This window comes from Clupea harengus, chromosome 12 (assembly GCF_900700415.2).
Source record: "Clupea harengus chromosome 12, Ch_v2.0.2, whole genome shotgun sequence".
Lineage (NCBI taxonomy): Eukaryota > Metazoa > Chordata > Actinopteri > Clupeiformes > Clupeidae > Clupea > Clupea harengus.
In genome coordinates, this window is record NC_045163.1 from 17,262,884 (window position 1) to 17,290,478 (window position 27,595).

General features: G+C 44.0%; 2 protein-coding genes across 2 annotated transcripts; both read left to right on the forward strand.

The window, feature by feature from the left end:
- Positions 1-207: 207 nt before the first annotated feature.
- slc27a4 (solute carrier family 27 member 4) lies at positions 208-19,482 on the forward strand. Its single transcript, XM_012834139.3, has 13 exons — positions 208-788; positions 2,610-2,771; positions 7,231-7,625; positions 8,372-8,530; positions 8,727-8,796; positions 8,966-9,057; positions 9,359-9,468; positions 13,338-13,547; positions 14,027-14,153; positions 15,084-15,221; positions 16,129-16,293; positions 18,141-18,287; positions 18,552-19,482. Exons 2-13 carry the CDS (start codon positions 2,611-2,613, stop codon positions 18,707-18,709), a joined length of 1,932 nt encoding a protein of 643 aa, XP_012689593.2. The 5' UTR covers positions 208-788; position 2,610; the 3' UTR covers positions 18,710-19,482.
- Positions 19,483-24,077: 4,595 nt separating this feature from the next.
- Positions 24,078-27,580, forward strand: ptgdsa (prostaglandin D2 synthase a). The gene is made up of 6 exons (XM_042709336.1): positions 24,078-24,305; positions 25,991-26,130; positions 26,318-26,394; positions 26,584-26,694; positions 26,819-26,923; positions 27,139-27,580. The coding sequence occupies exons 1-6, from the start codon at positions 24,210-24,212 to the stop codon at positions 27,162-27,164; spliced, it is 555 nt and encodes a 184-aa protein (XP_042565270.1). The 5' UTR covers positions 24,078-24,209; the 3' UTR covers positions 27,165-27,580.
- The last annotated feature ends 15 nt before the right edge of the window (positions 27,581-27,595 follow it).

A 27,595-nucleotide genomic window follows, 5' to 3' on the forward strand; every position in this document is an offset into this window, starting at 1 on the left:
GTTGACGGATCCCCATTCACTTTGAATGGGGTGACGTCAACCTTTTGACGAACTGAACGTCGCCCTTGTGAATGCGTGTGAAAGCTCTGTCAGCTGTGAGTTTTTTTTTTTGCGCAGCATTATGGGCTCCTGCGCAGCCAGAACATGGCCAAGGCGCTTCGTAACGGACTATCGGGTGTTGATGGCATGAATGTACGCAGATTCCCCACCCTACAATTTCTTGCTGTTTTTTTCCCCTCTCTGAACGCGCCCTGTAGTCCTGTAGCGCAGTCTTGTCACTACCGGGTGGAAACTGCCTCATAGACAACGGCATGATTCGTCGACTGGACTGTATTTCCTTGACAGTACAATCTCTCTCTCAAGCAGGCTCCACCTCTCTGGGGTGAAACGACAGACCATGGACGACAGGATTGGTTCAGAAGGCGTCAGTCAATACTAGCACATAGTGCCGGTGTATACGGCGGGGCGGGCTCACCTAAGAAAATTATAAGGTCATTTGAATTACCGTAGCCAGAGAGCCCTCTGTTACAATGGGGCGAGTAAAATGATTGTAGTTATAGCAATGGACAGATGAAATAACGAGAGCAAAGTCGACCGTGGGCGCCACGCGTATTTGTTACTATCAGCCAGGAAGAAGGCACGAAGACCGGTGTGTGTGTGTAATCAACGCAAGAAAACGCCTGAGCAGTGGAAGCGTTTGCTAAGCCGATCAAGGTGGAATTCTACGGAACGGGTTCCACTTCAGGCATAATACTCACATTAGCGTGATTGTGTGGACGAAAGACCAGGTATGTCACAGTGTATGGCTTGTAGATATGTTTGATGTGTCTCTTGAAATGGTCCGTTTCCGGCCTCTTCACTATTATTTAGACCAGCAGTAGCGTGAGCGGGCTCAGCGGTTTCCAGGCTGTCCTTTAACAACCTTGCCAGCTCATGGTGCATTTACGGGGTTTGGATGGCAACCGTTCCGGTAGCATCTGACAGACCCTGTGGTGCCCTTAACGACCGGGCCCACAATGACACCGTAACTGACGCGCATTCAGACCATAAAGAGGGGTTGCTGGCTATCTACACTAAACCAGCATCGAGATAGCCAAGGCAGTGGCGCACAGGCATCTACGCACCTAACGTTATAGGCTTACTTTCTCAGGCTATACATAATCTGGAAAATGGGAACCAGGTGGGAGATTGATACAATCGTAGGTTTGACCATGTAAGCCTAACATGATTGGCCTGTATCTAGCGTTTTAGTCCGTGGAATGGCCCGGTCCCGCACATGGCATGTTCTGGTGGGTTGAGCTTAGCACATAGTTGCCAATCATTTTGCCGTTAGTGTACTGCAGTTGGGAAGCTGCTGCGAGTGCGCGTGTTGAAATTTCCGGGGCCGTTTACTGTAGTGAATTACCTTGTGGTCGCCGTTGAGATCCTTCTGTGTTTTGAAATTAAATGTTTCCTGCACTCTCTCAAACGTGCCATGTGTCATCATTTGACTGACAAATGGCTGGTGGATTACAACATATGCTGTCTAGGTGGTTTGCGTGTGGATTGCCCCGTCTGAAATCGCCCATCATCGCAGGATTCCCTGCCTGCCTTATAGTCGTAGTCCCTCCCTGTGGCTGATAGTCTGAAGAAGCACTTTTGCTGGACTAGAGCAAAGGCCGAACCGCACTAATAAAGGCCGAAAATCATGAAAACTCGGCCATTCGGGGTTTTTTTGGTTTATTGTTTGTATACACAAACTTGGTGTCAATAAAAATAACCCTATTTCCTTACCAACGCCATGGTTCGACGCTACTGGTCTTTAATAAGTAAATGCGTATACTGTATTGGGTAGCACCGAGACTTCACGCTGAAATTCTATCGTGTTCATTGTCATTATTTGTTTCGCTTTAAACTAGCAGTGAAACAGTCCAACTGTATATAGTCTTCCTGATGGCAAATGTAAAACCGCAGCAGTTGGATCAGCACCACATCTTTCATTAGTCTAATGAAGAAACATATAAACAAGTCTGAGACTGCCTTTGCAGGGATGTCAGAAGACCACTGAACTACACTCCATCTAATTTGTTGTCTCTCTCAAAACTGGATGTTTGATATCCTGACATCAATTATTTATATTTTCCCATTAGAGGGATGACAATGCACTCAACCTATAGGCTAAATGGTAGAACCAGTTATTGTGTGAGTAGGTCTTAAGAAATGTAAAAAAAAAAAAACCGAATGTCATAAAACCTAATGTACCCATCATTCCAGAAATAAGCTTGACTGCATGATTGAGTTACTTTGTTGCTGTCTAGGTGATTGAGTAACTTACAACCCACCCTTTCCTTATCTGGTTTAAATGGCCCTGTATGTCGTTATCAGATTTGTGTGTTGATAAATATTTATATTACTGAATTATCTATGTCTCTGTATCATCACCTACTCTCTGGTGCCTTGATTGTGCCAAGTGTGCCCTGTTGTGCCAATGTCAGCCTCTTATCCAAAAATTGTATTTTTAGTTGACGTCTAAAAATTATAACTGCATAAAAACAGCTTGCATTAAAAACAAAATTACCTGTGTAACTTTCTTTCTCTCTGTCTTTCTTTTTTATCTCTCTTTCTTTCAGGATGATACGTCTGGCGTGTTGCACCGCTCTCCTCTTCCTGTTCCGGCTAATCTTGGGGTTGCCATGGTATCAGGTGTTGCCCGCCGTCATCATCTTCTACCTGGGTTCCGGGGGATACAAGTTCTTACATGTCTTCATGAAGACGATTGGGAGAGACCTCCAGTGAGTGCACCTCCAGTTACCACTCTAAGAGGGACTTATTCCTCTAAAACAGGGGTTCTTAACTCCGCTACTGGGCCTCCCTGAGCTGAAAATATTCTGTTTATCCCTGCTACAAGTGCTCCTGGTTGAAATCAGAGTAACTAACTACAATGCTTCTGATTATCTAAATAACCTAAACAATGATTATCTAGTTAACCAAAAGTTCGGTGAGATATGCAGAGCAGGAAAATATGTAAAACATTAAAAGCAGGGTGTCACAGCAGCGAGATAGAGAATCACTGATCTATGGGGCGACAGTGGTCCAGGAGTTGTTAAGCAATCGGAAGGTTGCTGGTTCGATCCCGACTCCTCCTGACCAAGTGTCGAAGTGTCCTTGAGCATGACACCGAACCCCCAACCGCTCCCGATGTGCAGGATGGCGCCTTGCATGGTAGCCTCCGCCATCAGTGTTGTGAATGGGTAGATGTCTGAGGCATTAACCTGTAAAGCGCTTTGAGTGCTCTATGAGTAGAAAAGCGCTATATAAATGCAGTCCATTTACCATCTAAAGCAAGAACTAGTACAGAGGGGAATGCTGCTGAGGAATTTGTTTTTGTAGGTATGGGCATTGAAACCAGGGTGTGGGCTTTGAACGTGCCTCGTCCAACCAGTTGAACTCCAGAAATCTAGTGAATCAAGCATGACTCCCTACATGGGTCTCGGTGTGCTTTTTAAATTGGCTTGATTGATTTAAGGCCCTATTCTGTCAAGAGCTGGTTGCATATTCGCAGGAAGAGGGTTTGCAGGTATGCTGGTATGCATCCTGAGGCATTGTGAAAACAAAGTGGAGAATAGGTTCTTTGTTGGAGGGCTTGTTTCTAAGCCCTCAAACGAGAAAATCAGCATATTCTCGTGAATCAAGACCAGGGTTCAGAGAAGGAGGTCTTTCTGGTTCAAGGTGGGATTTATAGAGACTTATAGGATGGTGAAGGTTGGACTGTGGAGATGTCCAGCACTGTGGCAACTTTAAGTGTAATATACTGAATTTTACTCAGTATTTTCTGTTGAAAGTAGTAGGTAATGTTATTTTTTGGTCCAGTTAATGTGTTGATGTATATCTTAACGTAACCCTCTGAAATTTCATACAGCCTAGACATATCTTTGACATTTTCATGATATTTGAGTGTCATAATGAGACACTGGAGCTGTGATTTGTTTTAAATTCAATCCCGCCGGTCAGTTGAAACAAAAGTCTAAATGGAAAGTATGCTGTAATGGCCGTGTATCACATAGATATTACAAGACAAATACAGACAATGAGAGCTGTACAACTCCGACCTCTGCACACTAGCTTATAGGCTAGACTAAGTACTAAAGTATAGAAATACGCGCGCACACATACATACACACACACACGCACATGTCGCGCACACACACACACACACACACACACACACACACACACACACACACAGGTACTTACTTTATCGCTTATCAGTTTAGGAGACATTCGTGTTCTCAAGGACTGAGGAGCTGCTGCCTCAGCCATATCGGCCTTTGGGTTAAATTAGCTTTTCTTTATCAGCATCATCATCTATGAAACCACCTTGGCTTATTTCAATCCTATATTGCAGGAAACGCCTTGTTAGTGAAGAAATTCTCATATGTTTTGTTGAATAATCATGTAGAAATAAATTTGGTCAGGTTTCACACAGATTACAGAAGTTGTGGTAATCGTAATGCCTGTCACAAGCAGACTTTCACCCACTGTGTAGTTTCAGTGTTGCTCAAGCTCTCAAACAGGATATGAGGACATTCCCATTCTGGACTATTCTGGACCATTCTGTGTCTTGTGCCAAAGTTCATCCCACTGACTAATGTGACATGCCACGTACCAGCACCAGTTTCATTGCAATAACGGGTCTGTAGTTATTTCTGAGTATCTGTTGGGGTCACACTTACACTTCTGATGAAACTAATTCCAAACTGTAAAAAAAACGTTGTATGTTTTTCTCAATGTTTCACACCTTAGGGATTCTGTTTTCTAGCAGTCAGTTTCACATCATGACCGCTCAGTCAGTGGTCTGCATTCACAGCCATAACCACTAGTCCAGAAACCCTGACATCTCGCCCTCTTGATTTGGTTCTGTGTCGTTCTCCCTGAGTGCTCTCGTTGTAACCGTGCCATGAAACTAGCCGACATCTCCACAGTACTCGACTTAAGACCAGAGAGATGCCCATAAATCTGCTGTGCTGTGCCCTTGACCAAGGTATCAGATCAGGGCCTAACCCACTGCAGTCTCAGTCATTATCTAGACTTCACTATCACTCCCCTTGTCGGTCGGACCACACTGTCTGTGGGTGTGCAGTGTACAGTGTCCCACAGGTACCTCAGCTGGATGATCGTCGGCCATTCTGCTCTCAGTCATTTACCATTCACCTCATTTGTCATGAATACAGCCCCACTGTCACTGTGATGACTGTAGCATTGCAGGATCTGTCAGAAAGTATGCTTGAGGCAAACTATTTAAAGAATGCTCTAAATTCGTGAATTGTGTTAACATTTGCTATGGTATTTGTTTTGGTCCACTGTATCGTACTGAAGTTTCTCAAGTGGACTTTGGAAGTAGATATAATGCAAACTAGAAGTTCTTTATCTCTTATCTGCTCTTTATCTTAGCTATCTCTTCTTATCCTCGTGTTTATCATATCCTAGTTCTTAGATATCCATTCTTTAAATGAAAAAAAAATGTAAAGAGAGTTTTGTGGGTAACTTTGGTTGGCTCTTCTGGTATCTTCAGGGATTAAAGTATTCCGGCACCGTGCCGGATTTCCGGCGTGCGGCGTTTGGCGTTTTTGGCTGTTTGGCTACATTTTTTTTTTAAACACGTCTCGATATCATCACCATCACTTTCGAGTTTATGAGTTCGTCTGCCAATGAAATGAAAGGAGCACAACTCTCCCGCTCTCAAAATAACATTATTAGCCAATCAGAAGTAGATTGGGGCGGGTCTTGGGAAAATGTGCTTCAAACACCGACTTTTCTCTATCGCTCTGCCTAGCGTAGATGCCCGAGTAGAGAGACATCACACCAAAGGAGAGTAGGATGCAAAGTAAGTTCATGAATGGCGCTGGGCATGGATAGAAGAGATGGGAAGGGAAGGACAGTAAGCCTTTTGGTAGCTGGTGTAATGAGTGAAGAGAAGCAGGTGCTTGCTTCTGTATATTGTGTTCGAGAAAGCTAATATATGCAACTAGCTCTCCAACACACAACGTTGTTGTGAGCAACATCCACAGCTGATGTACCGGCATCAATAACTGACCGTGTGTGTGACGTGTGTTTGACTAAACTGTCAATATCCAATCGGCATGCCGCTATTTTAACACACACGGCATAACACCAGAGTTTAAAAGACGTATTTCGGAAAAGTAAAAAAAAACCGGCATGTTTTCCTTAAATGTCGACGAAGCCACCAACAAGTACATGGACAAAGTTCTGTTTTGTATTTATTTCCCAACATTAAAGTTACCAGTTCTTGTAACATTTTAATGTTTTGTTTGTTATTTATTTTATTGATATATTCTCTATTAACAAAATAATGATGGAAATGTTGCAATATAAAACTACATTATTATCTACAGTTCACTGTTGCACTTTAAGTAAATCGCTGTCCTTTTTCATATCGTCAATGAAATGGTTGCAAATCAAATCTTCTTCCACTGACATACCCTTATAACATGTCACCTTGTGATTGTAGGTCATCTTGTAACCTTTCAAGGACAAAGCTTAGCAGCAAAACTTGATATCAAAAGAAATCGTGAATGCGAATGTGTTAGTACCATATTGTAGTGAGGTGGAGTACTATTGCTGACCTTTCTTGGGATTGCAGTTTCAAAAGTCTCACCATAATCTGCAATCATTAATTTCTAAATGTTTGTTTGTTTGTTTGTTTGTTTGTTTTTTTGACCCTGCGAATGTGTCCATGCCACGGGACACGACCCCCCCCTCCCACACACACAAAAAAGTTCAGGCTCAGGATTTTTTTTTGCTTTAACCCCTGTATCTTGTTCCTGTACTCTCACCATGGTTCCAGACCTTGTTTTTCTTGTGTTTTCAGTTCATTGCAGGCAGTGTTTTTACTACATTTAGTTGTTGTGTGCTGTTGTTGTGTTGTGATGTTCTACACCACCTGGGCACTGCCACAAACAAAACTCAGTTTTACTTAGTTTTAATGACCAACACCATCAGTCACCATCCACTAATCATCCGATTATCATCCTTTCATACAGGAAGTGCAGCTCAAAGTGTTTTACAGACAGTAATGTGTGTGAAAGTACAAAAATAGTAAAGAAGAAAATAAATAATAAAGTAAAGAAGAAATCTGAATAAAAAAAAAAAAGCATACTTGTAACCAATAGGACCGATTTCAACCTGGCACGTGTCCAAATAATCAGCGATCACTCTGACTGTGTTTTGCAGTGCGGCGGGCGTGCTGCTCAGGGTAAAGCTGAACGTGAGGCGACACCTGCGGCAGCGAAACACCATCCCCAAGATCTTCGCCGAGATGGTGCAGCGGCACGGCGACAAGACGGCGCTGATCTTCGAGGGCACGGGCGAGGCCTGGAGCTTCCGTCAGCTGGACGCCTACTCCAACCGCGTGGCCAACCTGCTGCTGCTGCGTGGCTACAAGGAGGGCGACGTGGTGGCTCTCTTCATGGAGAACCGCTCGCAGTACGTGGGCCTGTGGCTGGGCATGGCCAAGATCGGCGTGGAGGCCGCACTCATCAACTTCAACCTGCGCCTGGAGGCCCTGGTGCACTGCATCAACATCTCCAACGCCAAGGCCGTGGTGTTTGGCAGCGAGCTGACCGACGGTAAGGAGATGGAGGTGGAGGTGGAGGTGGAGGTGGTGACACACATCCCAACACGGCAAAGTGTGTGTGTGTGCCATCATGCATGTACTCACATGTATCATATCATCACAGACATCATACATATCATATAAACTATTGTATTACTAATTATCACATCCACGATTATTAATAATATTTGTACTAAAGGTATTGTACTTGTATAAGTACTGGGACAACGTGTAATTATTACATGTGCTATTATTGTCAATTATCAATACATTTTTGGGGAAGATTCAGGTTTGGATGTATTATTACAGTAAGGGTTCAGATAAGGAAGTACTAATAAGTAAGTACTGAATAAATACATTTATATAGAACTATTCAAGTGGATATATTACAGATTTCATAGACCAAATATATACACACAGATAGTCACTGTCTATATATATGTAAGATCACTCGCTATTTTCTACTGCAAGCTAACAGGCTAACACAAGTTTCCAGTAATCAGAAATCACAAGTCTTCAGAGCATGCCTCGAGCATATGCCCTCTTTTTCGATAGAAACAGAAGAGTGCACAGGTTTTCCTTGAGATATTCTGTCAGCTGAGTGTTTAGGTTGGGTGGTTTGGGCTAACTGTGTTGTGTGTGTGTGTGTGTGTGTGTGTGTGTGTGTGTGTGTGTGTGTGTGTGTGTGTGTGTGTGTGTGTGTGGTGTGTGTGTGTGTGTGTGTGTGTGTGTGCGCGTGTGTGTTGGGCCCTACTCCAGCCCTGTGTGAGGTGCACAGCTCTATGGGGAAGACGGTGGGTCTGCTGTGCTCCGGGGACTGGGATCCCAAACGGGTCCCTGAGGGAACCGAACTCCTGGAACCTCTGCTGGACGCCGCCCCCAATCACCAGCCAAGCCCACCAGATCGCGGCTTCACAGGTCAGACAGCCAATCACACGGCAGCAACTGTGCACTAAAAACAATGTCTCCGACTTCCCCTGGAAAAAAAAACAGTATGATTCTGCTTGCACCTTTTAGAAACCTAAAATTCTGGATTGTTAAAACCATCAGCTGTTTAAAGAACACATGTAGAACACATTACATTTAGTCCAAGCCTCCTATATTTTCTCCTCAGATCGACTTTTCTACATCTACACCTCTGGAACTACTGGGCTACCCAAAGCTGCCATCGTAGTTCACAGCAGGTAGGTGCTCTTCTAAGCGTTTTTATGGCTGCTTTTATGAAGAGCCATAACACTTGTGAAATGAGGGATTTGTTCTCATGGACCGTGGATTCTCACCTGCTAATCTCTCTTCATCTCTCCTGTGGTGGTTGTATTCCCCCCCCTCTCCCCCTGGCTTTGTGATTGGTAGATACTACCGCATGGCTGCACTGGTGTACTACGGGTTCGCGATGACCCCAGATGATGTGATGTATGACTGTCTGCCCCTCTATCACTCAGCAGGTAATGTCAGACCACTGATTAAGTTTAGTAACCAGCTTCCTGTTAACAGCTTAAACCTGTGTAGATCACTGACACATTTACACTCAAAAGGTGACATTTTACTTGATGTGAAGTCAGTAGCAGAATATACATTTGATTAGTGTCTCTTTTGATTATTGTTCAAGTTGTGCAATTTGTTAGGTTTGCTTTTGGTGATTTGTCTTTAGTGTACAAGTGAAGCATCACATTATGTTACCCTGTCTCTCTCTCTCTCTCTCTCTCTCACTCACTCACACACAACACACACACGTTCCTCTCTCAGGCAACATTGTCGGAGTGGGCCAGTGTCTGATCCATGGGATGACCGTTGTCATCAGGAGGAAGTTCTCAGCCTCCAAGTTTTGGGACGACTGCATCAAGTACAAATGCACTGTGAGTGGATTCAAACCTTTTTACATCAACCATAGCTAGGTTGTCACCCCAGGCTTACTGCAGTTAAGCGTACACATTACACATGTTGTACACAACCATGCAGTACGATCATGAACCCAAGGACTTCCCAGATATCATGGGCAGCTTTTCCCCCTAGCTGGAGTGAAGTGGGTGAAGTCTTTCTATGAGAAATGACTTCTATGAACTACCTCTTCAGATTAATTAATAACTTGTGGAAGCGTGCACAAACACACGTTTGCCAGATAAGACATCAAATATTTGGGATATTTTTGGTTGTGCACCCATTCAGTACCAGACTGAGAATTACACTCACTATTTTTTGTAAGATGTGGCGCTGCCTGTTGGTCTGGTTTAGTGTGAATTAAATGTACAGAAGTGACCTGAATTAAATTACTTTAGCTTATCCCAGCACCCGACACAAGCTTCAGCTGTATGTTTGTATACAAAACAAGAGCAAATTCCTGTTAAGCCTACCGTAGCACCTGAAAAATGATTTTTTGTTAGGACAAGTACATACAGGGGCGCATATTTCACAGGTCTAATGATGTGTAGCCACACAAAGGATAAAATGCTGTGAGAAGAAGAACACCGGTACCATTGTAGCGGTATTTGTTTTGTGTCGTGTTGTTTTGAAAGTCTGTGCGGTGTTGTGTGTCAGCCACTGAGGTTAGCGGTGATGGAAGTTCACATGATTGCCTCTTGCATATTGCATAAGCTGAGTGCAGGTAGGATGCTGACAATGCAAGGAATTGTGCATTTGGCACTGCAGAATTGATTACTTGGGCTCACACCACGCCATGATTTGAAATCCAAAATAGTAGGAAGCAATGATATCACCATGGAAATGGCTACATTTCATTCCCTTCCAGCAATGAAAGAAACAAATCAAAATGCCTCTGATTTTCTGCACACAGATTAAAGCGCAGAGTTAAATAACTGCCCAAGGCTTTATATTCTTGCCGCAGTTCTGTAGATTGACTGAAGTGAAATATTTTATTATTTCTAGGAATGTAATTAGCACAGGCTTTAAGGACAGTGTTTGCCTGCTAAGGTAACATGGTAGCATCTACAGCAGCATGTACCTCCTACATGGGCCACTAAATCACTAAAAGCAGTGTAATAAAGCCATGCCAGAAGACGGTCTGTCTGCATAAGCAATGTTTATCTTTTATGTCCTCTGACTTCAGTGACAGTAAAAGTTGACAGCATTTGTCCTGTCACAGACTTTAACAACAGAACTAAGGTCATTCCGTGACCATCGCGATGCCATCAGATATCCATGTTTTGTAACATAGACATTCGTTGCATAAGGTGTGTTGTGTTTTGCCACAAAATTCCTATTCCTTGTTTTGAGATGAATGATATTTTTTCACTCAAGACATGTTGCCTTAATGACCAGTTAGGTCCATAAATATTTGGACATTGACACAATTTTCATAATTTTGGCTCTGTACACCACCACAATGGATTTAAAATGAAACAATCAAGATGTGCTTTAAGTGCAGACTTTCAGCTTTAATTTCAGGATATTTACATCCAAATCAGGTGAACGGTGTAGGAGTTACAACACATTTTATATGTGGCCCCCTGCTTTTTAAGGGACCAAAAGTAATTGGACAATTGGCTGCTCAGCTGTTCCATGGCCAGGTGTATGTTATTCCCTCATAAAGGGAGTACGTTATTTCATTGACAAGGAGCAGATGAAAGGTCTAGAGTTAATTTCAAGTATGGTATTCGTGTTTGGAATCTGTTGCTGTCAACTCTCAATATGAAGTCCAAAGAGCTGTCACCATCAGTGAAGCAAGCCATCGTTAGGCTGAAAAATCGAAACAAACCTATCAGAGTGATAGCAAAAACATTAGGTGTGGCCAAATCAACTGTTTGGTACATTCTTAAAAAGAAAGAACGCACTGGTGAGCTCAGCAACACCAAAAGACCCGGAAGACCACGGAAAACAACTGTGGTGGATGACAGAAGAATTATTTCCCTCAGTTGGCCAGATCAAGAACACTCTCCAGGAGGTAGGCGTATCTATGTCAAAGTCAACAATCAAGAGAAGACTTCACCAGAGTAAATACAGAGGGTTCACCACAAGATGTAAACCATTGGTGAGTCTCAAAAACAGGAAGACCAGATTAGAGTTTGCCAAAAAACATCTAAAAGAGCCTGTACAGTTCTGGAACAGCATCCTATGGACAGATGAGACCAAGATCAACTTGTACCAGAATGATGAGAAGAGTATGGAGAAGGGAAGGAACTGCTCATGATCCAAAGCATACCACCTCATCAGTGAAGCATGGTGGAGGTAGTGTTATGGCGTGGGCATGTATGGCTGCCAATGGAACTGGTTCCCTTATATTTATTGATGATGTGACTGCTGACAAAAGCAGTAGGATGAATTCTGAAGTGTTTCGGGCAATATTATCTGCTCAGATTCAGCCAAATGCTTCAGAACTCATAGGACGGCGCTTCACAGTGCAGATGGACAATGACCCGAAGCATACTGCGAAAGCAACCAAAGAGTTTTTTAAGGCAAAGAAGTGGGATGTTCTGCAATGGCCAAGTCAATCACCTGACCTAAATCCAATTGAGCATGCATTTCACTTGCTGAAGATAAAACTGAAGGGAAAATGCCCCAAGAACAAGCAGGAACTGAAGACAGTTGCAGTAGAGGCCTGGCAGAGCATCACCAGGGACGAAACCCAGCGTCTGGGGATGTCTATGGGTTCCAGACTTCAGGCTGTCATTGACTGCAAAGGATTTGCAACCAAGTATTAAAAGTGACAATTAGATTTATGATTATGTTAGTTTGTCCAATTACTTTTGGTCCCTTAAAAAGGGGGGGCCACATATAACCACCGTTCGTTCACCTGATTTGGATGTAAATAGCCTGAAATTAAAGCTGAAAGTCTGCACTTAAAGCACATATTGATTGTTTCATTTCAAATCCATTGTGGTGGTGTACAGAGCCAAAATGATGAAAATTGTGTCAATGTCCAAATATTTATGGACCTAACTGTATGTCTGTAATGTCATAGCTTTTTGCATTTTCTCTCCACTGATTTATTTAGGCGTGTTGTGTATGATCCTCCATGTGCTCTCTTGTTGACCTACACCATGTTTACATTTACTCATTTAGCAGACGCTTTTTTCCAAAGCAACGTACAAAGGAATGTTGTAGGTCCCCTGATCATGCCTGGCACTTCAGCCTGGAGGTTTAGGAGTCGGTCTCAATGAAACCTCGTAGATAAGATCCCACTGACAGAGATCATTTCGAAACACTGTTAACGACTTAAGAATATATTAATCAAGTGCCTTTTATTAATAATTGCCTTGTATGAATCATGCGCTTATGTGATCAGGAACATGGCTTTTCTGTGTTTCTGTGTGTGTGTAACTTAGATTATTAGGTGCCACTTAGTCTGAATATGTGTATAAGCATGTTTGGACCAGAGGTGATAAGAAGGGTCGAACTGACATCTTTACAAGACAGAAATCATAGTTAGATATCCTCGGACGTCAGAGACCCATCACGTGGTTATCCCTGCTGACAAATTATTTTGGCGTCAGTACGCTAACTTCTATCTATATAAACCTTGTGAGATGTGTGTGCGATTGCTTCTCTCTCATCTGCTGCAGTCTGGGAGTAAGCCTGTGCTTCTCTCTGACCTGCCGGGACGTGGGTGAGCCCAACGAGCTTGTTGTTGTTGTTGTTTAATAAATATACTTATATGCAACTCTGGGGTCCTGAGGTAACTTGAGTGAATTTTCACCTAACACCCACTGTGCAAAACTCACACTCAAAAAGCCTGGATTGTAGTATTCATTGGTCTGCATTGCTTCTCCAGATTGTTCAGTACATCGGTGAGATTTGCCGGTACCTTCTCAACCAGCCACTGCGCGAGACGGAACAGCAGCACCGCGTACGCATGGCGTTAGGCAACGGCTTGCGGCAGTCTATCTGGGAGGAATTCACCGGCCGCTTCAACATTCCGCAAATCGCAGAGTTCTATGGTGCCACCGAGTGCAACTGCAGCCTTGGGAACTTCGACAACAAGGTAGACGACACACACACACACACACACACACACACACACACACACACACACACACACACGCGCTTATTTCCAACTCTCAGTCCACAGGCAGCAAACATGGGAATGCTCAGTCTCTCTCTCTCTCTCTCTCTCTCTCTCTCTCTCTCTCTCTCTCTCAGACACACTCTCTTAAATTCTGTAGTGAGGTTACTATCAGCATCACACACACTCACATTCTCTTTCTGCTTCTCTTTCTCTCGCACACAAACAGAACCCTAAGGAGAGCCCCAATTGACTGCTTAGTGAATCACTCACTGTTTAGAATGATGTTTTAACACACACCAACAATTATAAATACAGTTCAAATAAAAATAGAATTAGCTGAACTTGAGTGGTGTTGTTGTTTCTGTGTGTATGCATTCAAATATTCTGTGTGTATGCATTTTTTTATTTATTTATTGTTTTGTGTGCGTGTGTGCACGCGCGCTTGTCCTGAGCAGATAGGTGCCTGTGGCTTCAATAGCCGGATCCTACCCTACGTCTACCCCATCCGCTTGGTGAAGGTGGATGAGGAGACCATGGAGCTCATCAGAGGACCAGATGGAGTGTGTATCCCCTGCCAGCCTGGTTAGTCACACACACTTTTCTCTCTCATACTCTTCCTCTCTCTTTCTCCACAATCCCCCCCCCCCCTTTCTCTCTCTCTCTCTTTCTAACTCTGTCTCACCTCTGTTCATCACACTCGGGGCATGGAAGTCTGTCTCTCCCACTGTACTTTTTTCTGTCTGTCTGTCTGTTCGTCTGTCTGTCCAGACTAGCTGCCGTCTGGAGTTAACCCAGTCTCAGTCCCATTGGAGTGCACCATTTGCTCATTCCTTTTCCCTCCCCCTCCCATGTGTATCTGCCAGGGAGCTTTACCCTGGTGAGCCCCACCTCCCCCTCTGCCCGCTCACCCACCCACTGCCTGGCAGCATTCCAGTCGGGTTTAGGACTTGGGCATAGTTCTGCCAAAGCACCAGGAGCTGCTGGCTGCTTTCTAATGAATGCAACTCGTCAGATGTCTGTGCAGCTCAACTGGTAGAGCAAGGTGCTTACCACACTGAAGTCACCGGTTCAATCCCTAAGGACCTATACCGTAGGGGGGTATAAATCACTCAGGGTAAAAGGATCTGTTGAAATTAGTAGTGAAAAAAGTAAACACAATCTCAAAATAGCAATGTTGCATCCAGGGTAGTGTACTATTGCACCCTCAGTGTCATGTTCAGCTTGAGGTCATGACCATAAATGCTTCCTTTATACCCATGGCACGGTTAGGTTGACCTTCATCTGACATTGTTAACCACGATTTGACACGTGTCACTTACCGCTTACCCACATACCGCTGAGTCAGTTGGTTGCCAAATCCATTGCTAATATTGTGTCTTTCTCGCTCTTCCCCTCCCCCTCTCCATTCTTTCTCTCTTCCTCTTTTCTCTCCGTCTCGTTTTCCCTCCATCTCGCCCCCCCCCATCAACACCACCACCACTGCCTGCTGTCCCTCCGTCCTTGCTTCCCCAGGTGAACCTGGTCAGTTGGTGGGCCGGATCATCCAGAATGACCCACTGCGACGCTTCGATGGCTACGTGAACCAGACCGCCACCAGTAAGAAAATTGCCGACAGCGTCTTCAAGAAAGGAGATAGTGCCTACCTATCAGGTACCATCAGCATAACACACACACACACATTGCCATTCATGCACACAGCGCCTTATATCCATGTGTCCACCACACATGCCACTTACCAAAGCCCCTCTTCAGACAGAACAGAGTCAGCCTCGACTGTGTTTGTAGTTTTTACGTTATGTAAGTGCACAGACATTGTAAGTGCCACACACACACACACACACACACACTGTGTAGTGAAATGTAGGATTGGATTGGTTCCTGGGAGGTCAGAACTTGTAAAGCACCTGTACAGGAAGAGGATCTGGGATTAAGATGAATTACCAGCTGACACCGAGAGGCACAGCCCAACAGCCCACTGTGTCCCCCTGCCTTACCTTCCGTCCCTCTCCTTCTCTCTTGCTTTCTTACAAGTGAATTTAGGTTAGGCTTGCAGTTTATTATACAGTTCCTCAGAATGTTCCAAAAAGTTCTGTTGATTTGACTGGGCCACCCCAACGTTCAGGTCTGATATTTCTTTCTATTGACCGCTGCGAAAAATGAATGACCGCTGTCATAGGCAAGGGGTTTTGTTGATCTTTTATATCATTCCGCAAGTATAAATCCCTTCACGACGATACAAGACTCCTCTGCTGTGCGTCAGGGTCCTGTTCGTCCCGTCTGGATTTATTTTTCGATTATGAGCGCCGGACTATACATTATCTCTTACATATTACAGTGTTTTACTCGTCAGTTATGTGCAACACAATACAATCGAATGATAAGTCAACAACTTTCACTCCTTCTCACTGCTGTTCTCTCTTTCTCCATCTCTCTCTCTCTCTCTCTCTCTGTCTATATCTCTCTCCATTTTTGCTCTCTTTTTTTTTCTTTCTCATGCTCCTTGTCTGTTACTCTGTCTGTGTCTGACCATCTTTCCCTCTGTCCTTGCTCTCTGCAGGCGACGTTCTCATCATGGATAAGTACGGCTACATGTACTTCAAGGACCGGACAGGAGACACGTTCCGCTGGAAGGGGGAGAACGTGTCCACCACCGAGGTGGAGGGAACCCTAAGCCGTCTGCTCGACATGAAGGACGTGGTGGTGTACGGCGTGGAAGTGCCAGGTACACACATGGAGACACTTGAATACACTCATTCACACACACACACACACACACATACACACACTAACACACACAGGCACAGGCACTGGCACTGCCACTGACTCTCACTGAACCCTGTGAAGTCTAGCGCATACAGTACTGTGCAGTTTTAGGCAAGTTTGACATAATGTTATGTGGATGCTTTCAAAATAGCATGAATCGTTTTTGCTTACCAATCAACAAGATACAAAATGCATACAAAAGAAAGTATGTAAATGTATTATATAGACACACTAATGCAGAACAAAAAATGTGTGAAAAGAAAAATGCCTACTTTTTTTTGCACTGTACTGTATATACACTGTACTGTATATAGGTAGATACATTTAGTTTTAAAGGAAAACCCCCTAAAGTATGGTGCAGCAATCATTTTATCAGTGCCTTTGAGGAAGTTTGAGGGTGACTCAGCGTTTGTTTGGAAATGAGCGATGGCTGAATTTTCCATTGTTCAAAGTGACTCTGTCTGTAAGGTGTGAGAGTGTGTGTGTGTGTGTGTACAACTTTTATCTTGCATTGAGGTAGGAATAAATAGTCAAGAATAACTATTCACAAAAGATTGAAGTTCCTTGATGTTTACAGACTGAAAAAAAACTATCTTCTAATATCTAATATGCTATATGGTTGTAAAATCTGGACAATAAATACAGACATAAAAATCTCCTGAAATTTGATGAACACAGAATGACCCCAAAGACTTTCCTTTCCAAGATGTGGAGCGTGCCGTGTGTTCTGTGTTAGTGGATTGTAGGATGCTTCACAGCATTTCTTGTGTCATTACTCTGTATGCTGATAACCCATGCGTCATCATAGATGCCTGATCAGCCAAAGCAGAAGCTGTATTTGAGTTCCATGACTGATGCTGAGCGGCAGCGCTCCGCTTTTGAATAATGCAGACAGCATTTGGGCTTGACAGGAGGTCAGGGAGATAATGTTGAGATGGTGCCCTGTGGGAGATTATGGTTTTGTGGGAAACGTACTGTGACATCTCAGGGGAAAAAAGGACAATGTGGGAAAGTTTTTCCTGTCCAGATCAATGAGATGTCACTGCGAAATGATTCTACATATGATACATAGTTTCTGCCTATGTGTATGGGGGTGTGTGTGTGTGTGTGTGTGTGTGTGTGTGTGTGTGTGTGTGTGTGTGTGTGTGTGTGTTTATGTTGGTTTCTGTGGGTGTATTTGTCTGCAGATGTGCACGTGTGCCTATCGTATAGGCCGAACACACCAGACGTGTTTCTAAAAAGCGACGCTAGCAAAACCATTGTTTCCTATGGTACGGCGCGCCTTTTATGCGCCTTGCGTTTTTTAAGCATTTTTTAGGCGCGCATAAGCTCATCAATGTCACACTTGGCCATGGCAGCCAATCAGATCAAGCAAGAGGCGGGCTTTACTACTTTACCACTTCCTTCCTGTTTTGATGCCAGTAGATGTGGTAGGAACGGTCATAGACATATATATACATGTATATGTGTCTATGGGAATGGTGGGACAATGGCAGATGCAGGCGAAAGGTTGATATTAGGGGTATTTAATTACGATGGCTATAACATTTAACTTTTTTCCAGCGTTTAGCCCGGCACGCTTTGCCAAGGCGTTTTTGAAGCGTCTGCGCCTGTAGCAACGCGTCTCCTATGTGTGTTGCTGTGTGTGGTATGTGTATGTGCATGTTTCTGTTCTCTGTGTGTGTGTGATCCCACATCTCTCTCTGTGTCTGTTGGTCATTTTTCACTCGCTCTCTCTCTCTCTCTCTCTCTCTCTCTCTCTCTCTCTCTCTCTCTCTCTCTCTCTCTCTCTCTCCCTCCCCCCAGGATTGGAGGGCAAAGCAGGCATGGCAGCCATCGCAGACCCAGAACAGAGCACCAACCTGGAGAAGTTTGTGCGGGACATGGACAAGGCCCTGCCCGCCTACGCCCGACCCGTCTTCCTACGCTTCCTGCCAGAGGTCAACAAGACGGGTGAGACTCCAAAACATACATTCACACATGTTTATACTCACACTTATGTACCACCCTACCCGAGACACACACACATATGTCCCACCCTACCCTAGACACACACACACACACACACATATGACCCACCCTACCCAAGACACACACACAATGTCCACACTCACTCACACACACATACCCCCCCATCCACCCACACACACACATACACTCATTTGCGAGCCACCTTCCCGTGTCTTACAGAGCTGGTTGCCTGTCTCTTTCTCTCAGGAACCTTTAAGTTTCAGAAGACGGACATGCGTCGCGAGGGCTTCGACCCCAGCATGGTGTCTGACAGACTGTACTTCCTGGACTCCAGTAGGGGGGGCTACACGCAGCTGACCGACGAGCTCCACCGCAGCATCGTCTCCGGGAAACAGAAACTCTAAGGCCTGTCTGTCAGGCCGCCTCTGCCCAATACCCACGCCTCTGCCCTTGCCCATGCTCCGCCTACACTGCATCAAAACAAATCCTCTCTTAAGGCTCCCTCAATACCATGCCACACCCCTCGTTACCTCAGTGACCACAGTGACCACAGTGAGGGGAAGCAGGAACACATTTCAACCAATGAACAGACGCCCCTTCTCTCACACCCCCACCCCCAAGGTGATATGTCCCACCCCCTCATTAGCCACATCCAGGAATGTCATTCCACCAATCAGTGCACCCGGCCACGCCCACAGCTTAACCCTGCCCAATCTGGCGGCCCACTGGGACAACACGGATATGGGCTGCCTGGCACTGGGCGAAAAAAGAAAAGGAAAAAGAAAAAAAAAAAAGAAAAACGAAATAAAAGCTAAATATGAAGAAATCAACAAACAGTGACTGAATAAACGAAGGACTTAATGGAAACACGCATGTGTCGTGTTTGATGTCGAAGCGTCAGCCCGCTCAGCTTAACCTGCACAAAGCCTCCATCACACTCCATTTGGCTCTGTTCCCCATAGACATCTCTCCAGCCGCGAAAGATCAACCTTTCTCACCTTCGGCTCGCTAACGGGTTCCCTAATGCATGTTTCTTATGGAGGAGTATGCGCTACAAATGACCAAAACTGCAGAGGGTTACCGTGCAATAAGAGCCCTGTGTGGCTAACTGCCCTCTAGATCTTTCGGCAGCTGACACTGGAACAGATATTGGCCTCATCTGGCGAGGTGCTGGGTCAGATGAGTTGCATTGTCAGCTGCTACTTGGGCAGTTAGCCATGAGGTGACACAATCAATGCTATTTATTTAAAGGACCTGCATTGCACCAAAAATATTTAAGTTGTAGTGTAGTCTTGATTCATATTTAAAGACTTGATTGTATCATTACCACCTTTTTGATTCTTGTACTATGGCTGTTTTTTTGTTTTTAATTTAAATGTATTATTTTTATCATTGCACTTATGTTGCGTGCACTGTGTATGATTGTGATAAGGCTACTCCTCCAGACCAACAGGGGGCAGTGTCATCATTCTTAATGGGTCTTATGAAACAGGAAGTAGGGCACCTCCAATGTAAAGTTTTGTGCTCAAATCTACTGTCTATGCTCAAATCCAAAAAATTCCTGGCAGCTTCACGCCTTTGGCATTGTGTAGGTTGAGCTTGAAGGGCTGGCTCGGTCCTGCAGGACAAGTTTCCTTTTGCAATTGGACAGACAATAAAGGAAAAGGAGTAGAAACCTCTGAACTTCCAACTCCAGCCCTGTGCTGTCATGGAGATGATGATGGTGATGGTGATGATGATGAAGTGAGTGCAATATTCTGGTGCTAAAGAGTGAAGATCTTCACGGAGGACACACATCACGGGATCAACTCCTCTGAAGAAAGGAGGGGAGCAGTGGAGGTGAAGGGAAGGACAAAAAAGGGTGAAGGAGAAAAGAGATACGAAGGGGAGAAAAGGGAAAAAATTTGCATCCATCATAAATGTTTTGTTTGCGTGTGTATGTTTGGTTGTTCATTCGGTCTTGTCTCGCTTCTCTCTGTACTTTAAATCAGGCGGCATGAATGATCAACACAAGCAGAGCTCTGTGCCTTACTGTGAGGTTTGTTTAAAGAGTCGCAGGGTACCTGTACCATCGCACCCTCAGTCTTCTTCTCCTGCTGTGTCCTCCCTTCATCCCTTGCTCTCCTTCCAAAACTCTCTTCACGTCTGTCATCCTTCATGTTCCGCATCATCCATCCTTTTTCTTCTCATCCCATGTTCCTGAAAGTCTTTCACTCTCTCTTTGTTTCTCATCCCTTATCTCCACCCACCCCAATTCCTTTTCCAGCACCTCTGTTTGCATCTCGAGTCTTCTTTCTGGAAGATTCCGTCATGCCGACATCTCTTCTTCCATTCCTCTCCTCCATTCAGACCATTCTCTAGGACCACCTTTTATCTGTTTGTCAAATTCACGTCAAACGTACATTTTATATATGTCTGAAAGCCACCACAAAGCACTAGAAAGTATTTTTTTTTCCGTTTTTGTTCGTTTTTTTTTTTTTACTTGAGCCAAATATCAGTCTTCGGTGTCCGGAGGGGAGCAAACTACCTTCCGGGGGCTTTTCTCACGGCCCCATCCAAAGCCTCTTTTTTATTTGTTCTCTTTTTTTTTTTTTTTTTCTTCTTTACTCGTTTTGTTTTTAAATCATGAACCTGTGTGAGTTTATGTTTCTGTGTAGGTGTTCACAAAAGGGCATGCCTAACACAAACGCTCGCTATCGTCTCGCTAAGTCTCATCATAAGTAATATCTCCACGTCTCGCCACTTCACCCAGCACAGCACAAAGGGAAGTGCCACAGCAAAAAATAATACAAAAAAAAAATTATTGAACATGCAGACAAACACCAGTTTTCCAAGGGCTCGTCTACCAATGGAAGGATCCATAAGGGTTTGCATTAGTCGAGGGGGGGGGGGGGGTCACAAGAAAGGCAGAGTCCTCCGTTTGAAGACTTGAGGAGGAGTGGGTCTGCTTTAGAAAATGGGAGAGGGCATTCTCCCTTTCCTGTGACACATGTGTGCTAGCTGTTCTACCCACACTGTTATTCCTTTTTTTCTTTTTTTTTTAATTTTAAATTATTATGTGTGGAATTTATGTATGGATCCATTTAATCTATGTCATTTTTGATTATGATTTTGTTGCACTTGTCACAGCTGCGGTGTGGATGAATCTTTGCCTCGATGTAATGGGGGGGGGGGATTGATCCATGGGTTACGCAGCATCCCCATATTCATAAGCCAATCCTGCTCCTGTTGCGTGTGTGTTTGTGTGTGTGTGTGTGTGTGTGTGTGTGTGTTAATCAGTCCCATGATAGCAACAGACTCCTCTTGCTGAGGCTCAGATTTGGTTATGTCTTGAACACACTCACACACACATTCACACACACTGTAGTAGGCATGCACACACACATATATACACATGCATACACTGATATCTGGTGAGTGTGGATGAAAGCCACAGTAGTAGCAATGGCAGGAAGGACCTCCTCTCTCTCAACTCTCTTCAGTAGCTCAAGGGTAGTCTCAGTCTCCCATTGTCCTCAAACATGACCCCAAATCAGCACGTAATGTAACGTAGTTAAGCCACATCAGTTGGGGAACAGGTCTTTAGCATTTTATGTTGAACTAATGGCCATCCATGGCATAAGGGCTACATCCTCCCTCACCTCTGTTGTAATGTCCGATGGCAGTTTATCCTGCAGCCAGCAAATGAAATGGCGTGGCCAGTTGCCCCAAGTCCCAGTCTGTGAGCCTGCTACTATGTAGCTGACATGAAACCAGTGTGTGTTTATGTGTGTGTGTGCACTCCCATCTTCAATAGTGTTTTTATGCTGTGGTTGTATGTATATCACAGCTGATTTTAAGTATATTAATGAGGGAGCAGGAGAGAGCACCTTGTAGTTCACCATTCCGGCCTCAAGGTGGTGCTGTGCATCATCGCTGCATCTCAACTTTCCATCATTTACCTGATCCTTCATATGTTTCTTTACTCTGCGGATTTGACGGGGCAGGGGTGTTCAAAGTATCAGTGCATTTCATTTCTTCAGTATCATGAAGAATATTTGAAATATGCTAGTTTTTTTTTTTTTTTTAATGCACTGTGGTGTCACAGTAGGCCTACTTGTAATTTGAGTTATTTTGCTATCTTAATTTGACACAGCCACTCATCATCTCTACTGTGTAAAGACAATGTTCTTTCGTCAGTGGTCCAGTTATTGCAATTTATACATATATTTAGCTTGTCTTCATGTCCTCATTCCTGCGAGTTGGCACGTCGACCAACATTATGGCAGCAAGCACTCAGCGAATCTCACAGTTGCCCTTTCAACTTACCGGAGGGAAAATTAACACGTGTAACACAATTGATGAACATTTTACAGAGACCTCATCCTGGTTCTGTTTTACATTCCTGTTTTCTCTGTCTAAGGTGTCCTCATGAATCACTCTATCCCTTTGTCACCCTTCTTAGCCTACTTTATTGGTCAGCAGTGCACTGCGTGTCGTCCCTGTTTTTTTGTTTCGGTACTCAGGAACAACTTAATGCAATGGTGGCGGAACTACAAGATCGAAAGAGCGAGAGGAACTGAGGGATAGCACACGTGTGTGTGTGTTAGTGAGTATCTCTCGAGTGTATCTCCAGGTTAGACAGTGTTGTGTCTGTATAGAGGAGGTGTGTGAGGTGTGCTGCGTCACACTGAGGTCCTCTTGTCGACAAAAAAAAACAAATGACTAGCTGTAAATCATGCTCTGGAAGTTAAAAAAAAGGCATCTGAGAATCAATATTAATAAAAAAGATATATACATTTTGAGTCATGGTTGATTTATCACGCAAATATATCATTGCATTTTTCACTAAAACTGTTACACAGCTTACTGTTGTGCAGAGAGTGACTCAAGATTCAGTCATATGAGAAGATGGGGGGTAATAGTTTCTGCCACAACAATGCTTGTGTTTTCCAAAGACACCTGAACATATGTGCAGGTAATTAATTTAGAGAATTTGTCATAGCGCCTACCCTCTTGATAAATCAGTTGATGAAACAGCTTTTGATTTGGTTGAATTGCACATCATGGCAAACAGTGCAAACACTTAACAAGGAAGGAGCTGTTTCAATTTATTGTATTTCAGGTCATTTAGGGTATTTGGCATAAGTCCTACTCTCTTGGTAAATCAGTTGATTTGTAAGACAGCTTTTGAATGGTTGAATTACACATCATGTGCATATCAGTGCGAACACTTAACAAGGAAGGTGCTGTTTCAATAGGACCACATTTTGTCGACAGCACACTGTAAGAAATATTGTTTGTGGTTGTCGAATACCAAAAAAGATACCAGCACTGCCAAATTAGATAACGGAGGGAAAGTTCTCCATTTGTTGTGTGTTACATACCATCAGACCCTGAGGCTAAAGCCATTAAATGAATTTAATATGTTGAATATTTCAGATTTATCCTCAGGGTCTAATTATGGTTGAGCCATGGGATATGTGCTATGATGTTATGTAATGAGTACACACTGGGACAGAATGTATTTCACCTCGCAGTCCTGAGAACATGCCATTCACAAGAATACGCACCGCTGTATCAAAAATGCATTTCTGGTAAGCGAACTGACAGAGTTGACTAAACATCAAGTGGAAAGTCATGAGTTTGTTCTGGTCAATCTGTTCTAGACAAACAGACCTGCACTCTGCTACTGTGTCGGGGTCTGTTTGCGGCCCCTCCTGGTCTTGGCGCAACACTGGTTGGCTTTTTAGGACGATGGGAGGAGCGGTTGAAATGTACGAAGGAGATATTGTACATGGGGGAAAAAAAGAAGAGATTGATTTGTGCTGTCACTCTTTTTACAGTTCTTTCCGTCCAGAACTACAGCTTCGAGTGCTTGATATCCTTCCCTCTCTGTCACTCATTCACCTTCTTCAAGCAACAATGAGGCTTGCCTTGGTTACCATCGTCATGACGATGCTCCTCCTTGAGGAGATCAAAGCGGACATTCAGCCACAGAAGAATTTTGACGAACAAAGGGTGAGTATCTACGCCATCGTCTAAAGATGAGTACAGGGGACAAAGACATGTATTAGTGTCCTTTATTACCACTCATGTCTCTGTCTGTGACGGAGCGAAATCTGTGCCGTCACTTTGAATAGCGCAGAAAGACGTTGGGGAAATTGTTGAGGCTAAATGAGTGCGGTTGTATGTGAATGCTTCATGAACTGTATGACCAACGTGAAACGGAATCGCGGGTGAACAGCATGGCGCCGTGCTGTGTGAGCCTGCAAGAAGGATCACGCTTGGACTACAAAATGAAAGATCATTTAAATCGCGGAGCTCACCTGCAGCATAACCAGCGCCCAACCGAAGCAGAGCGCATTTGAAACTACTTCCTTATTCGTGTAGGAGCGCCAAACAATGGGCTGTTCCATTTGAGTAAGGGGTGTTTGGTCCATTGAGGATAATGTTTGTATATCTGGCTGTCAGAAGCCCAATTAACTATATTTGTACATGTGCAGATTCCAAATATGAATTATTGTATGCATGATACATGGTTAAGAGTAAAAAGATATGTCTGTTTAGATAATTGATTAAAGTATAATGGTTAACTCCTGGGAGGAGGGGTTAGGGTGAATATAACCTGCATCCAGGTAATGGCAGGCAGTCTAGCTTTGTCCTCTGAGGTGAGAGGATGACTGTACTAATCAATTAAGCTATTTATTGCAAGTCAGTAGAACTACTATTTTTATTTGTTTGTGTTGGGAAAGTTAGTTCTGTTAAATGTAAAGTGTAAAGTGTGTCTTGTCTGTTCACCTGCCGGCAGCATAAATAAATCTGCACCTTTTTGGCTTACTTGAACGCTTTCTACTGGTTACTGCCTCTGCCGCTCAACACTCTACTTCACACTGTCACACAGATCAAGAGAACAGACCCTAGAATTAGGGTTTTATCTGTGTTTTTGCTATTGATTGACCTCTGGTCATTGCTTTCTATGCCCTGCTGGTTTTGGAGGTGACTGGGGTATTGGCGCTGGTTGGCAGGAGCACAGTGTTGTTCTGCTGTGCTGGGGTAAGGGTTAGGACAAACAGAGAGCAGGTCAATGATCGTTCTGACCGCTGTGTTGTAATAGGGAAAACATGGCTCCCATCCTAGGCTATAAAGACATTGAGGCCTACTTTTTTGAGGCCTTGATGCCTAAGGTCTTTGTGGGTGTGTGTACTTATAATGAATCATGAGACTCTGACTAATAGCCCCATGAAATGTCCTCATAATGTTTTCATCAGGAGACATCAGGCCTTCCGCTATGGCACTATGCACAGAGATATCAGGCCTCTCTGTCTGAGACAGACGGGTTGGAGATACAGAGTATTGAATATAACACCTGAATAAGAAACCTGGAAACTGCTTTGACAAGAGGGAGATGTTCCTTTGGCAAATTTGCCAGATCTAATCTAATTCAAAGTCTGATCTGGACAATAAACATCAAAATGTGTATCCAGATCGGGCATTTGATAACCCTTGTCCAGTAGAGCAGGTTTGAGTAAAGCCTCGTGGGCTTGTGTAAAACCTTTCCCTGTTGTATCTATTTTTTATGCATTGCAGCTATCAGCTATCAAGGGAATCCTTAACAGTGAAGTGTCATAAGTGGAGTTGAAGTTCGCATCCAGGATAATGGCTAATATATACTGTATATTGTGTGTGTGTGTGTGTATGTTCAGTTTGCAGGAAAGTGGTATCGGGTGGGCCTGGCATATGATTCCCCCGGCTTTGTTCCATACAGAGACAAGTTGAGAATCTCCATGGGGGTAGTAGAGCCCCAGTCCAATGGAAACATCAGCATGACCATGTGGAGCATAAGGTGTGTGTGTGTGTGTGTGTGTGTGTGTGTGTGTGTGTGTGTCCATCCATATGTGTGTGTATATACCTGTGTGTGTGTGTCTGTCTGTCCATTCATATGTGTGTGTCTGTCTGTCCATCCATATGTATGTGTATATACCTGTGTGTGTGTGTGTGTGTGTGTGTGTGTCTGTCTGTCTGTCCAGTAGGTCCACTGGCTGTAGAAGCAAAGTCTACGTATATGAGAAGACTGCCACTCCTGGTGTGTTTTCGTACTTCAGTGTGCGTGAGTATGGCCTAAGACACACACACACACACACACACACACACACACACACACACAAGTTGGTCCGGTCCAAACAGACAAAAAAAAATCTGAAAGGCATTTTTAAACATTTAAACATCAATTAACATATAAAGCTCAATGTAAATATGAAACGGTAAAACATTTTTGTGTTTTCTTTCTTGACCCTAGGACATAACAAGGTGAAGGACATCACAGTGGTGGAGACCAACTACTCTGAGTATGCAATCGTCCTGAAATTCAAGAAGATGAACAGGGATTATTCACAAGTGTCCCTCTATAGTAAGTCGTGTGTGTGTGCATGTGCGTGTGTGTGTGCGTGTGTGTGCGTGCCTGTGTGTGTGTGTGTGTGTGTGTGTGTATGTGTGTGTGTGTGATTATGGCATGTCTTCTGAAATTCCTCCAGGTCGTACCCAGAAGCTGAGGCCTGAGGTGATTGAGAAGTTCAAGGCCTTTGCTCTGGCTCGTGGATTCCCCAAGGAGTCCGTTCTTACCCCGCCGCCATCATCAGGTTGGACAAACACACCACTCCACACACACTCCAACACACTTCCTCACTGAGTCACTCACACATACGCAGACTCCCACTCTCTGACAATCATTCTCTAACTCTCTCACTCAGACACACACACATACACACACACACACACACACACCCACACACACACTAAATACTCCTCTTTCCTAATCATTTCTGGAATTAATTTTTAACCCTTCTATTTACAGAAAGCTGTCCATCCTCCGAGAACTAGGTGAGTTTGGAACACACTGTCATGAACAACCCTGTGGTTGCTGTATTCTGAAACCTCTTTTTTTTTTTGGATCCTCGCAGCTGCATAAACCTTTTCTTTCAGAAAGTCAACATCAACGCAGTCCTCTTCTGCCAGAAGCATCGTCAAATCATCATCATCATTCTCACACTTCCATACATCAACACAGTGACCACAGCTCATAATACTGCATCAGTGTATATCGCTGTACTGTATTTCTATAGCATTAAGGCATCAGTTCTCACTGTTGTCACTTTGGATGCAGAGCCATATCTGCCTTGTTCACAAACTATGTTCATGTCTGTTTTGCTTTTATTGTGAGAGATTGACCATGGAGTCAGAAACATTATTGACTTCCAGATCCTGCTACATTGTCAAATAAATGTATGAGAAACCAAGTGTTTTCTGTGCAT